A 14,544-nucleotide genomic window follows, 5' to 3' on the forward strand; every position below is an offset into this window, starting at 1 on the left:
ACATTGTTCAGGAATACAAGTATCTGGGGGAGCACCTGGACAGTAAGGTGGACTGATCAAAGAACTCACTGGCCACATATAAAGGGCCAGCATCAGCTAAATGTCCTGTGCAGACTCAGACTGTTTAACATCTACAACCCCATACTGACCAGTACCATCTTCTGCTGAGGGCATAGGATGAATGAAGGTGGTGACACCAGAAGGCCTACCAAACAAATCCAGAGGTGTTTGGGCTGGTGTAGTACCAGATTCCCTGGAAACAGTATGTTGACCAGGCTTCAGTCAGTTAATAATACGGATCACCCCATTTCTCAGTGTTGTAGCTGGACTGAAAAACATTTTTCATCACAGACTGACAGGAATAAAGTGCTGTACTACTCTGAACACAACAGGAAACCTTCCTCCCCTTAGACTCTATAACTCCTCCACCCCATCACCCACCCTCATTAAAACTCGCTTTAGTCTCACATTTGGGCAGCGTGACAGCTTAGTGCTGTTGCCTTTCAGCAAAAAAGGTCCTGGGTTCAGTCCCCAGGTTGGAGCTGGAGTCTTTCTGTATGGAGTTTGCATGTTCTCGTGTTTGTGGGGGTTTTCTCTGGGTACCCTGGTTTCCTCCCACAGTCTAAAAACATGCATGTTAGGCTGCCTGCAGGCCCAGACCTACCTTTCAAAACAGATTTGTGATCTCAGTAGGATTTGCCTGGTTAAATAAAGGTAAATAATAAATAAACTGTTTGAGCATTAACTTTCACAATAAAAGTCCCACATTGCACAGCCAGGATGAAGATCAGTTCCTCCAAATCTGAGACGGAGTTTTAACTCCCACCTCCAGGAGAACTTCGAACATGTTCCGGGGGTGGTAGGGGACATTGAGTCTGAGTGGGCCATGTTCCGTGCCTCTATTGTCGAGGTGGCTTACCGGAGCTGTGGCCGCAAGGTTGTCGGTGCCTGATGTGGCGGCAACCCTCGAACCCAGTGGTGGACACCGGCGGAGAGGGATGCTGTCAGGCTGATGAAAGAGTCCTATCGGGCCTTTTTGGCTTGTGGGACCCCGGAAGCAGCTGATGGGTACCGGCAGTCCAAGCGACATGCAGCTCGGGTGGTCGCTGAGGCAAAAACTCGGGCATGGGAGGAGTTTGGAGAGGCCATGGAGAATGACTTCCGCTTGGCTTCGAGGCGATTCTGGTTCACCATCCGGCGTCTAAGGGGGGAAAGCGGTACACCATCAACACTGTTTATAGTGGGGGTGATGTGCTGCTGACCTCAACTCAGGATGTCGTGAGTCGGTGGGTGGAATACTTTGAAGACCTCCTCAATCCCACCGGCACGTCTTCCACTGAGGAAGTGGAGCCTGGGGACTCTGGGTCAGGCCCTCCAATCTCTGGTGCTGAGGTCACCGAGATGGTTAAAAAGCTCCTCTGTGGCAGGGCCCCAGGGATGGATGAGATTTGCCCGGAGTTCCTTAAGGCTCTGGATGTTGTGGGGTTGTGTTGGCTTACGCGACTCTGCAATATTGCGTGGACATCGGGGGAAGTTTCCCTGGATTGGCAGACCGGGGTGGTGGTCCCCCTATTCAAAAAGGGGGACCATAGAGTGTGTTCCAGCTACAGGGGGAACATGATCTTAAGCCTCCCTGGTAAGGTCTATTCAGCGGTTCTGGAGAGGAGGGTCCGTCGGATAGTCGAACCTCGGATTCAGGAGGAGCAGTGCGGTTTTCGTCCTGGTCATGGAACACTGGACCAGCTCTACACTCTCAGCAGGATCCTGGAGGGTGTGTGGGAGTTTGCCCAACTGGTCTACATGTGCTTTGTGGACAAGGAGAAGGCATTTGACCGCGTCCCTCGGGGAACCCATGGGGGGTACTCTGGGAGTATGGGGTATCAGGCCCTTTGATATGGGCTGTTAGGTCCCTGTATGACCGGTGACAGAGCCTGGTCTGCATTGCCGGCAGTAAGTCGGGCTCGTTCCCGGTGAGAGTTGGACTCCGCCAAGGTTGCCCTTTGTCACCAATTCTGTTTATAACTTTTATGGACAGAATTTCTAGGCGCAGCAAGGTGTTGAGGGGTTCCATTTTGGTGGCCTTAGGATTGTGTCTCTGCTTTTTGCAGATGATGTGGTCCTATTGGCTTCATCAGGTCGTGATCTACAACTTTCACTGGAGTGGTTCGCAGCCGAGTGCGACACAGCCGGAATGAAGATTAGTTCCTCCAAATTCGAGGCCATGGTCTTGAGCTGGAAAAGGGTAGAGTGCCCTCTCCAGGTCGGGGAGGAGGTCCTGCCCCAAGTGGAGGAGTTCAAGTATCTCGGGATCTTGTTCACGAATGAGGGGAAAATGGAGCGTGAGATCGATAGGCGGATAGGTGCAGCATCTGCAGTGAAGCGTGCGTTGTACAGGTCTGTCGTGGTGAGGAGAGAGCTGAGTCAAAAGGCGAAGCTCTCAATTTACCTGTCGATCTACGTTCCTACCCTCGTCTATGGTCATGAGCTTTGGGTTGTGACCGAAAGCACGAGATCTCGGATACAAGCGGCCAAAATGAATTTTCTCTGCAGGGTGTCTGGGCTCTCCCTTAGAGATAGGGGGAGAAGCTCGATCATCCGGGAGGGACTCAGAGTAGAGCTGCTGCTTCTCCACGTTGAGAGGAGCCAGTTGAGGAGGATCGGGCATCTGATTAGGATGTCTCCTGGACGCCTCCCTGGTGAGGTGTTCCAGACATGTCTCACCAGGAGGAGACCCAGAGGAAGACCCAGGACACGCTGGAGGGACTATGTTTCTCGGCTGGCCTGGGAATGCCTCAGGATTTCCCCAGAGGAGCTGGCCCAAGTAGCTGGGGAGAGAGAAGTCTGGGCCTCCCTACTTAAGCTGCTACCCCCGCGACCCGACCCCGGATAAGCGGAAGAAAATGGATGGATGGCTGGATGGATGGATGAAATTGTATAAAAGTCAAGTGCAATATCACTGACAGCTGCCAACTTTTTCCACCAAGCAGTAGCCTTTATCTTAATATTTATATGGATTGTTTCTCACAGACTTCCTCGTGCTCACATATGTCACAAGAACGAGAACCCAGAGAGTACGGACTGAGAGAGGAACAGAATCAGAGCTCCAAGTACAATTAAAGTGATTTATTTACAGTGATGAGATATATAGTATACATACACACACACGCAAGGCAGGGATTAGGGAGCCTGTAAAGCCTGGAGGAAAACAGATTAGTCTCAAGAATGATGTTTCTGGTAGGAGATGTTAGAGTTGGTTCCTGCATGGTTCCTTGCGGTTGGATTGGCCGATTGCGGCTCAGAGGAGAAGGCCGAGGGTTTCCAACAGGAGGATCCAGGTAGTAGATGCAGCAGTGATCTTGGAACGAAGAAGGCGAGTGGTTGGATGGCGCAGGTGCAGCTGAGGTGGGAGCTTTACAGGTGAGTACCAGCATGGCTCAGATAAGTTGCTCCAGTAGATTAGACCAAGTCAGTACGTCTCAATAAACATGGAGGAAAAATGCAAGGGTAAATACTTTTTAGCAGTGTGTACGTTAAAGGGCTGGAGGCACAAGTACCGGTTTGTAGGTAATGCTCCAGAAGGGAATGGAGCTCATCTGAAGACCTCCTGGAGCCAATCAGGGGAACGACCGTCAGCTGTGGCTGCTCACGAGCACCACCCTGGAAGATCAGGAACCTGGAGGGAAAAAACTGAAAACCAGAAGGATCAGCTACTTCAAGGAGGAGCGTGAGAGTTTATATCTCTCTGGCTGATAATCCCAATCAAGCAGTGCCAAAAAATGTTGAGCACTTCACCCTCTGAGATCAACTCCTACAGTTTGACATTGACCACTAATGAAAATCCTGAGGTTTTTCCTAAAAACAGTGTTAAATGGATTGACAGTGGGGGTTTTTTTAATGTTTTTTTTTAACGTTTGGATGTCCAAATATTATGGTCTAACAAGCAACGCCACTACAGATCAACAATTACATTATAATAAAAAAAAAACTTTTACAATTATGGATTACAGTTCATCAAATCTGAAGAACCACGCCTCCCTATATGAACTCAGAGAAAATCCCAGAGGGAATAATATTTACACTCTCTGATTTCTTTTATAAAGCCGCTTTATTTGTTAATTGGCTAAAATGAAGCGAAGCAACAGCAAACTAATTAAATCCTCATTGTCCAACAAGCTAACCAGCATCCTTTGTGGTGGGTCATCAAGTAGTTGCAGAAGTAGTTAAATATTTTACTTTAGAAAAAAGAAAGTAGAAAAAGCAAATACAATAAAAGGTTGGTGGAGTAAATGTTGACCTAAATATGAGTGTACTTGTTTGTATGTGTTTTTTTTTATTATATTGATGATTTATATACACATGTATAACAAAATATCTGCCACAGTTTATCATTTAATTCCTCTTTGTAGCTAAACTGAAGGTGTAAATCTCCCGTTTTATTGCCATATTCTGACTGTAGTAATAAATAAGTTTTCTTGTACCCACAAACTTTATCATTTTTTATAGTTGAGATGAATTTTTTTGTATTTTTGTACCCACTGTGTCTGTCTCTGCTGTAGGATTTAGAAATGTCACTCAAATCCCCGCAGAGAGCAGAAAAACACATCGAACCTCTCACTGACTCTCAGCTGAGCTCTAAATGTTCTCTTCAGAATTGGAAGTAAATGTTTTTTTTTTTAATTTGTCATATCTCTTATGTAAAACATATGTAGGGCGTGTGACCAATCTGACAGTTCCTGAGGGTTTTTTTTGTTTTACAGTAACTGGATAGTTAACTTAAATTAAAATTTAGAAAGAAGGAGAAGAAATAAAACCACAGTCTACATGTGACTTATGACACACATCTATGATAATGTTGCATTTTCACCCATTTTATTTGGATGTCTGTCTCGTGATCAGGACAGAATGACAAATTGATTATTTTGCTGGTATCGCTATTAACTAAGGAAAAGATTAGAGCAGTCATTACATGTGGTTCTATTTGATTTAGAAACAAAACACTGCAGATCCGTCAGGAATCCTCAGGGTATGTTTTGTTCAGACATGAGCTCTAAATACGAAGGTAGAACTGGCAAAGTCAAAGAAAGGATGGGACCAACTATTTAGTAGAAGTCATTAAAAAAGTTTCTATTTTTGAACTTTCTTGTTTTTGTGTTTGTTTTCCTTTGATATTTTCCATCCCACTTAAAGCTGCTGGATTTTTACTTGCATGTACAAACAGAAAAACATCCGTATGTATGAAGCTAGACTAACTTCACTGGATTAAGGAGTAAAAGAAGTCCTTGTTCACTGCAACAGCTTATATCATGCAAATAAAGGATTATTTGTTCTTTTGTAACTTTGCCTGAGAAGCATAATAATATTATCATTATCTGAAAGTCTGGATACACTCCAGCAGATGCCTGAGATAATTTATTGTGCCTAATCTTGCCATGTCATCCAAGCATGAAGGGTGATGCACAGAGAGGCCTTGCGTAAATGTTTCCTGACTCACACCTTTCAGGAGCCACACCATTTTTAAGGTATCTGAAGACATTTTTTTTATGTCTGCTAAAGAAGGTTTAACTTGCCTTTGTGTTTAATCACCACACCCCCTAATGTAACATGAAACGTTTTGACAGCGTAGGTTAAAAAAAAAAGGCATTGCCTGTAAGACAAAACTCAGGGGAAAATACCATATTAATGTTGGACTTGTTTCAGCTTCACAGTAACTCTGTCCTGTGGGATTTTCAAAGTAAAACCTCTGCAACAAATGAGTGGATTTACTAATAAATCCCGTAAATAATTTAGAAACTGAACAGTTGTAACTCGATTTTAGAAAACATCACTTATGACATGATGTAAGCGGATAAGTGCAGGAAGGCAGAGTACATTTTTAGTTGGATGGGTTACACCTGATGACAGAGCAGTCTAATTGAGGAATGCATAATGGCTGCACCTTTATGACTGTGTGTTAAACTAAGATGATTTTGAAAAGATAAGAAACTGAGTTGTAGTCGATTTGATCAAACCTCATAATTTTTTCTTTCGGCTGCTCCCTTCTTCAGGGGTCGCCACACCAAACTAACTTGCATGAAGACTTGGTGATTGTTTTTACACCGGATGTCCTTCCTGATGCAACCACAAACCACCGCGATACCACAGCCCTGAGCTGCTATCTAGGGTGTCCGGGGGAGCAGATGGTGGGGGTTAAGGGCCTTGCTCAAGGGCACAGAGTGGGGCAAATGAGGGTGGAGGCAGGTGAGAGTGCTTCACAGTTGCCCACCCACATTTTGATGTTGTCGGTACGAGGAGTTGAACCGGCAACCTTACAAACCTTGTGTTATGCACATTATTGCAAGAGTTTGCTACATCTGTTAGCACGTGTTGAGAATGACTCCCTCCTACCACAACCAACTTCAGCTCAAAGCCTGTTACAGCCAGTTTTGTATTTGTTATGGTCAGCTGTGGCAGCCATCTTGAATTGGGTTGACAGTAAAAGGTAATCTGCTGTAGACATACATCCAATGATTCCTTTCTTAAAGGTTTTTTTAAGTCCATTCTGTGGTTTAAGTTCAAGTTCAAAATTAACTTTGTCATTCACGTCACTTGTGGTACATGAGGTGGAACAAAATTATGTAGTCAGGGTCCCAGTCACACCCAAAAATAGCAAAATATATCTAAGATATACGCTAAACAAACGCCAAACAGTACATTCAAAGATCAAAGATATACACTAAACAGTAATAATGTAAAACAATATGGCGTAACAACAGCAGCACGAACATGAGTCTGTGGTGAGCAGATGGATATGAATGAATACAGCAGCATGAGATAATCAGATTTATGAGATATTTTGCAAAAAGACGTACTGACTAATATTAATGCCAATGTTTTAAGCAAATGTAGATGTTGTGCTGTATGTCCAGCTTAGAGAGTATGTTTTATGAATTAGTCTCAATTATTAGAATAGAATAGAATAGAATAGAATAGAATAGAATAGAATAGAATAGAATAGAATAGAATAGAATAGAAACAGCCTTTATTGTCCCACGGATGGGAAATTCAAATGTAACAGCAGCAACAGATAAAAAGATTTCACACAAAAGTTCCTAAATGTTAAAAACAATACAATATATAAAGAAACAAGATAAACAAAATCAATACTAATGTTCAATATGTATTGGAACATTGATAAGGACAGACTATTGACAGTACAGCGTTATAGGCAGAGTGTGTGTTTTAGCAGAGGTCAACATGTACCACTCCAATTTTTGGCTAATTAGTTGTAAAAATGTCAGAGTTATAGCAATTTTTGTGTTTTCTAAAATGGCAGTAGTGGAGTTCTTAAATTGGGTTGGCTCCAGAATTTTTGCTAACAGACTGATATAGTTGACTCCAATAGTTGATAGAGAAGTTTCAATACAGATTTTGTGTGATCATTTCTCATTTCATGCAGAATACCAAATTGTAGTTCAATATCTGTCAACCTGACTGAGTTATAGTCATTCTGTGTTCTGTGGCAGCCATTTTGAATTGGACTAACTCCATATTCACTCCACAGCGAATCAGGACATAGTCCACATCACTCTTTACTATACAGCATCCATGTGTTAAACAACGACTGAACTCAATCGACTGAATTAATTTATATCATATATTTGAAACATTCAACAATGAGAATATGGAGAGATGACTGAATCAGCATCAGCCCAGTTATGTCACAGTGTACGTGACACTTTTTAGAAAAAGAAATCCCTTAAAGGCTTTGTTTTCCAGCACTTTAAGTCAAGTTGTTCAGTCAGGACCAGCTCAGGACCAGTTAGAATTTCCACAGCTGCCCCAAATCCCAACAACTGTCCAGCACTGAGAAAAAAAATCCAAGATGCATCTGAAAATTTTCAAGAACCCCAGTCACGACTGCAGTTTTTGTACTGAACTAGAACTGAGAGCTTTGCTTGTTGTTGCAGTATTTGAGCTGCTCCACTTTACTGAAAGGAGTCTGCTGAAGTGGTTCCGGTGTCTGATTAGGATGTTTTCTGGGTGCCTTTTTTATTTTGACACTCCCCGCAAGGAAGAGGCAAGTAGCACAGGAGCATCATCATCATCAGACTGCAGTTTACACTCATCTGCAACCCAGCAGTTACTCAGAGATGATGATGTGCACACCATTAGAGAGGAACCCAGCTATCTTTGTGAAGATAACCTGCCCATCATTAAACAGGGACAGGGGTCTCCATGTTCAACTGTCCCCCTCTTACAATGCTGTTATTGCAAGTATCACTCAGCCCCCTGTGAATAGCAAGTGACCATCAGTGTACTAACGTGTATGGTCCCCCTTTTTACATGTGAACAGCTAGTTCTGGCTGTCAGAAGCAAACTGGTTGAATGCCACTGTAGTGTCACTTGATTGTTGATGTGCTGCTGACTATCCATGCCATTGCTTACTGACTTACATCCATTACTGTTTACCTTTACAGTTACTTTTGTTGGATGTAACTGGGACCATGTGTACAATTTTGTTCCACCACATGTACCACATATGATGTGAATGACGATAAAGAAACCTTGATCCTTGATCCACTATGAGAAGATGCTATTTATAAGACTGAGTTTGTTGCAGCTCCTCAGACTGAAGAAGTCTTTTGGATAAAACATGAAAAGTTTCAACAAAGAAGAATTCGTCCAGAGGGCCTGAATCAACCTTATTAGATTTACCCACCTGGATTATTGAGCATGCATCAGGACATTTATAAATTCAATAGTGGCATATGTTAAAAGTAGGAAAAGGTTAGCAAAAAATTAGTAAAATGAACACAGTGTTTGCTAAAACAGCTAAATGCTGGCTAAAAGAAGAAAAAGGCAAGCTAAAAAACAAAGCTAAAATAAACAAAACACTAACCGAAGAAAGCGCAAGAACAAAACTAGAGGAAGTAGTATCCTGATGCATGTTCAATAATCCAGGTAGAAAAATCTAAAAAAAAAAGGTTAAGTCTGGCCCTCTGGACGTTCAAAAAAAAAAAAAAAAAAAAAGGAAGTAGTTTTATTTCGAAGGAGCTAACAGGAAGTCCGTTTCTCTACTGTCTACCTTGACGTCAGTGACGTCATCCTGGCAGCGGTTTGTTAGCTCGCAGGGGTGTGGCAGCCAGCCTCATTCGCGTCTAATTATTCATCCGCATCGAGAGGACAAGAAAACGCAGCCATGGCGCAAGGCCTCAAAGAAAGATTTGACAAGTTTCTCCACGAAAAGAGTCTCGTGACAGATGCTCTCGGTAAAATCGAGGCCAAAACGGGAGTAAACAGGACGTACATCGCTGCGGGTGAGTCCCAAGAACCGGGGATGGACGGAAAGACTGAACTTATCACGGCTTCAGGAAGGAAGTGTAGCTCTTTATCTGAAGGGATTTGTCTGAATAAATTGGCTAATAATGTGTCTAACTTGGTATTGATACAAATGTTCTGTAAGTATTTGGTTAAGGTAGTATATTTTGTTCCAGGTGTGGTCGGTGTCATCGCAATTTATCTGGTCATCGGGTACGGAGCCTCCCTGCTGTGCAACCTCATCGGCTTCCTTTACCCAGCATACATTTCGTGAGTGTGTTCTTCAAACGCAGCTTGCTGAGCAGACGCGCAAACACGTAAACAAAGACTTTCATCACCACACGAGGCGCATGCACACATGCTGTAGGCCACAAAAAGAAATGCTATGTGATTTAGCAAAATAAGCAGATTTATTTACCTTTTTGAGTGATCATATACAGCTAGTTCTTTTGGGTTTTTTTTTTTCACATTAGGCATGCTAACACAAAGAGGTTTATGGTAAATCAAGTTATTTCAATTACAATCATGTATAAATGGTAAAAGTACTGTACTTGTATAGCACCTTTCTGTCTTATCAAGACACTCAAAAGTGCTATACACTACAATCTGTGCCTCATTTACCCATTCATACAGCACTCTACAAGATGGAACAAATCCTTCTAAAGAGACTTATCACATTCATACACCGATGGGACACACATCGGAGGCGATGAGGGGTTCAGTGTCTTGCCCAGGGACACTTCAGCATGTGACTGCTGGTGGATTTGAACCCCCAACTCTTGCATTGGAGGACGACTGCTCTAACCACTCAGCCCTGAATCTATCTGGCTACAAAAGATAAAAGGGAAGTTTTAAAATTCAAAATGTTGTGACATACAACTTCCTGAATTTCTATTGAACAGTGCGAAGAGTTGTCACAGAACTGGTGTCATTTCAGCACATTTTTAAAATTTTCCATGAAACTTTTATAAAAGAAAACGTATGTGCCGATGAATCAAACTGGTTGATTTAGAGAACATGATCTCCCAATCTATTGGGTTGTTCAAAAAGTATTTTGTCTTGCCTGGTAGGAAAATAGTACTGGGTAAATTCAGTGGTTGTGGCTAGAGTACTGCTGAGTCAGCACTCAGAGTAACAGACCTAGACCTTCCAACGTTTTTCAGTCAGGTCACCTGGACAGTTTCTTTTTTTGTGCTGAAACGTTTCACCTTCCATCCAGAAGGCTTCATCAGTCAAAGAAACACACAACAAAACTGATTCTTCCCCCAACCGCTTACTCCAAAGTGGAACAAACCAGTTCTGCTTGTGATAAGATGGTCTCTTTGGTACGCCCCCTCCTCCATTGCCGGCCCTCTTCCTTGTTGACAGCCTTGTCAAACTGGTTGAAAACAACAAAGTCCATGTTCAATAATCCAGGTATACAATCCAACATTTTTCAGTCAGCCTGACCTGACTGAAAAATGTTGGATTGTATACCTGGATTATTGAGCATGGACTTTGTTGTTTTAGACCTAGACCTTGTGTGTTTATCTTTAACAACCCTGGTCCTGTCTGGATTTTCACATGTTCTATTTATCATTATATATATTTTTTTTCATTCCTCACATTGACGGCCTGCAGAAGTGGGTTTGTAGCCCCCAGTGGGCATCAGCATACAGGATGTGGGGAATAAACAACCAGCTGATACGGGTCTTTACATGTTTAGCAGTACTCTGATACTGAGAAACTGCCGTGGAAACAGCTTGTTCTATTTAATGCAAATAAATATCTTTGCTGCCCTTGTACAAAGTACAGAAAAACAAATGGTTTACTCTTTACTGCCATGAAACAGTTTTTCCCTTTTTGCAGTTTTGCTGAAAATCTTCACTTCAGCTTTGTGTGTTTGTCCGCACCGTTGGGTTAGCATCGTCTGTATCCTCATACATGTGCATCAAGGCTACTAAATGGTTTCCATCTTCAAAGAAGGGTCAAAGACTGTACTTAAACTAGTAAAAAAAAAAAAATATATATATATAATTAAAGGAAACTCTGAACAAAGCAAGCACATGGTAAGTGTGTTAAACCATGATCAAAACACTGAAGCGTATGTTTCTGCTCTCGTACTGAGTTAAGAGGCAATAAATACAAATGGGTTTGAGATTAGATTAAAAACAACCAGAGTTTCAGCGTAGGGGCAGTTGGTTCCAGAGGGTCCAACTGCAAGGACTCCACCTCTGGACCACAACCTCATGGTGACTAGCAAACGATCACTGGATCCAAGAGATCTGGAAGCCGGCCATTAGACGCCTTATCTGTATTAAATGATAAAGTCCTAAAACAAGCAGAGAACTGATGAAGGGAATCGAACTCTGGGGAGATGCAGTCACACTTTGTCGTTTGTGAAGCGTTTTGGACCAGCTGCTGGAGGCATGGCTATCTCCAGTCACATGATCCAGTTGGATGTGATAAAGCATGGGTCGCCCTTTCAGTCAACACAACATCATTATTTGACCTGAGACACACCTCACTTTAAATAAATTTACAGCAAACGAAGCAGATTCTCAGAGTTAAACTAAAAAATATCACCCGAATCTGTAATATGGGTTTTTACAAAGCGCTCCAGACTACCCAGTCCTTTTTATGAGGTGCTTCTGGTACCACTGGTCCAAAAATGACGTCAGTTTTATCTTCACTGAAACCAAAGACGTTTAGAGTCGTGCTCGTGGAAAAGAATAATTGTGCTTCAGACGGAGCTGAGATGTTATACACGTAAAAGATGGAGCGTGAAGCAGAACATACTGTTGGTGTAAGAGGAGAAGAGTAGATTGAGGAGTATTCTGAACAAGATTAATAATCTTGGATTAAGAACGCCTCTGCTTTCAGCGATGCCTCACACATCGACTGAAAAACTCATTTGTTCCCAGATCCATTAGTCTTGAAGTCATGGCTATAAGAGGAGGGTGAAGGTGGTTCATTCATTCAACCTTTACTTATCCACGTTAGTCTCACTGAGTCACCACGACTCATTTACAAGAGAGACCTGGCTTTAGTCTTTATTTTAATTCTTTTTTAGTGTTGAACCAGTGGATTCTATTAATTTCCTCCAGGATCAATAAATATATATCCATCTAGCTTAAAAAAAGAATTATTATGAAGCAGTGGTTCACCACAGAGCTCCTCGTTAATCCTCCCGAACACCACCTGAGTCCACTGAACCAGATCTGAGGCACCCTTCTGGATCAGGTCTGTCAGGTTGGCAAATTTCAAAATGAACTTCCTGTAGTTTCCTTATTTGGTCTTTGGCTGCAGCTCTCTTTACTCCAAGCACGATGCCTCCGTCCATCCAGCTGGTGGAGAGCCCAGCCTGCACTCTCTCTCTATGCAACTTCTGAAACGTATTCACTACAACATAAATGCACCATATTTAACTGATGTAACGGAGTTTAGTTGATGATCCTGAGCCCTGACTGGTTCAGTTGAAGCCTCCTGTTGATCCAGTCAGGCGACTCAGAATCCATACCAGCATAGCTTCTCCTCCTCACCAGTCTTTGTTAGCCTAGTCGTTTATGGAAAGCATCAGAGCTGATGTTTTTCTTTCAGCTGCTCCCTTCAACTCGCACAAAGACTTTGAATTTGTAAATATTTCTATTAACATAGAAGGTGCGTACATAGAAAAGACATTTTGACTTTATGTATTTTGTTGTATAAAAATATTCTTGCACCGTCTACTTGCAAAAAAAGGAGCCACACACAAAGACAGATTTTAACCCAGTTTACTTGCAAGGCCAGATGTTCACATACACTGTAGGCTTACACAGATGTTTCATTGAAGCACCGGTCGTGGAGAGCTGCATCGGGCAGTGCACAGGAAGTGTTTTTTAATACACGTTTATCAGCACGATGGCCTCGGCCTCTCCGACTCTGAGGCGTCTGGTGCCTGCAGGCTCCTCTCTGACCTCACACACATTAATTTACCATTAGCAGAGATAAACACCCATAAACCTTTACATAAATTCCCCTGACAGTATTTGCTCTTCCTCTTGGTTTTCAGGATTAAGGCCATTGAAAGCATCTCAAAGGATGATGATACAAAATGGCTGACCTACTGGGTGGTGTACGGACTCTTCAGCGTGGCGGAGTTTTTTGCCGACATCTTCCTCTCCTGGTTCCCTTTCTACTACATTGGAAAGGTAATCCAGCTGGCAAGGCAGCTGAAGCAAGAATACAGCCAGGCTTTTGGTGATTCTCCAGTCTAGTCTAAAAACGTCTGGGTTTTATTAAAGCAGAGCATTTATGATTTTAATAAAGAAAACCAGAGATGATGACCCAGTCACAACTGTCTCACTTTCTAACAACAAAAACAAGTGAAAGAGAGAAGTTTGGACATAATAAAAAGAAGCTTCATTCTGATTGGTGGACAAACCTCTGTCTTCTCTCCCAGTGTGCCTTCCTGGTGTGGTGCATGGCTCCGACTCCTTCGAACGGCTCCATCCAGATTTATCATCGCATAATCCGACCGCTTTTCCTCAAGAACGAAGCCAAGATTGACGACGCCGTGAAGAACATCAAGGATAAAGCATCGGACGCAGCTGACAAATTTAAAGAAGAGGGTATGCTCCGACTGGTTTTACTTCCTGAAAGGAGTTGTGTTCTGGTCCAGGCTTGAATGTTTTCCGTGTCTCTTCGATACAGCTTTGTTCACGTATTGTTATCGATCCATTTTACTTTTAAAGTTCCTTTTAGTTGGAAAGAGGCTCATGAGAAACAAACAAATCATTGTTTGAATGGACAGAAACACTCTTGTAATCCTATTTTAGTCCTTTTTATTAGCTCTAAACATTCTTAGAACGTCACGAGTTTTACCAACAGTTGGCTAATTATTGAAACACCCGTCTTATCCATAAAATCTGTATTTTTTTTCCCCCTCAGCTAAAAAAGCCACAGCAAACATCATCTTTGAGGAGAAGAAGAGCTCTTAGGAATGAGACCTTCCCAAAGTCGCTGAGGAACGCAGAAGAAAACGCCTTGGATGTTGATTTTATGTCGGTGCATTTTGTGTTAACTTAAGCTTTATGTCAGCCTTGTTGCCAATATATATATATCCTGTATCATTAAAGGTCTTTCTACGTATTGATTAGCTTCAGTTCACCATTATCCTCCAGGGTCATTGAGCCCAGGGTTCCTTTACTGTATGCCTCTTAAATAAAATAAATTAACTGAGGTTATCTGTTAATCCTGATTTCTTCCATCGTGGTCTGCGTAAAAAAA

At 42.5% G+C, this 14,544-nt stretch overlaps 1 protein-coding gene across 1 annotated transcript; it reads left to right on the top strand.

Annotated features, from left to right (window-relative positions):
- Positions 1 to 9,082: 9,082 nt before the first annotated feature.
- On the top strand, positions 9,083 to 14,544 carry reep5 (receptor accessory protein 5). Its single transcript, XM_037691867.1, has 5 exons — positions 9,083 to 9,296; positions 9,474 to 9,567; positions 13,328 to 13,466; positions 13,718 to 13,886; positions 14,206 to 14,544. The coding sequence occupies exons 1-5, from the start codon at positions 9,179 to 9,181 to the stop codon at positions 14,253 to 14,255; spliced, it is 570 nt and encodes a 189-aa protein (XP_037547795.1). The 5' UTR covers positions 9,083 to 9,178; the 3' UTR covers positions 14,256 to 14,544.

Source organism: Nematolebias whitei, chromosome 18, assembly GCF_014905685.2.
Source record: "Nematolebias whitei isolate Nwh7 chromosome 18, NemWhi1, whole genome shotgun sequence".
Lineage (NCBI taxonomy): Eukaryota > Metazoa > Chordata > Actinopteri > Cyprinodontiformes > Rivulidae > Nematolebias > Nematolebias whitei.

Bases quoted from the DNA above. Each gene is read 5' to 3' on its own strand.
- reep5 (XM_037691867.1), top strand. From the start codon at position 9,179: ATGGCGCAAGGCCTCAAAGAAAGATTTGACAAGTTTCTCCACGAAAAG. The intron at 13,467-13,717 runs GTAATCCAGCTG...CTTCTCTCCCAG, and splicing joins CTTTCTACTACATTGGAAAG to TGTGCCTTCCTGGTGTGGTG. The intron at 13,887-14,205 runs GTATGCTCCGAC...TTTCCCCCTCAG, and splicing joins TGACAAATTTAAAGAAGAGG to CTAAAAAAGCCACAGCAAAC.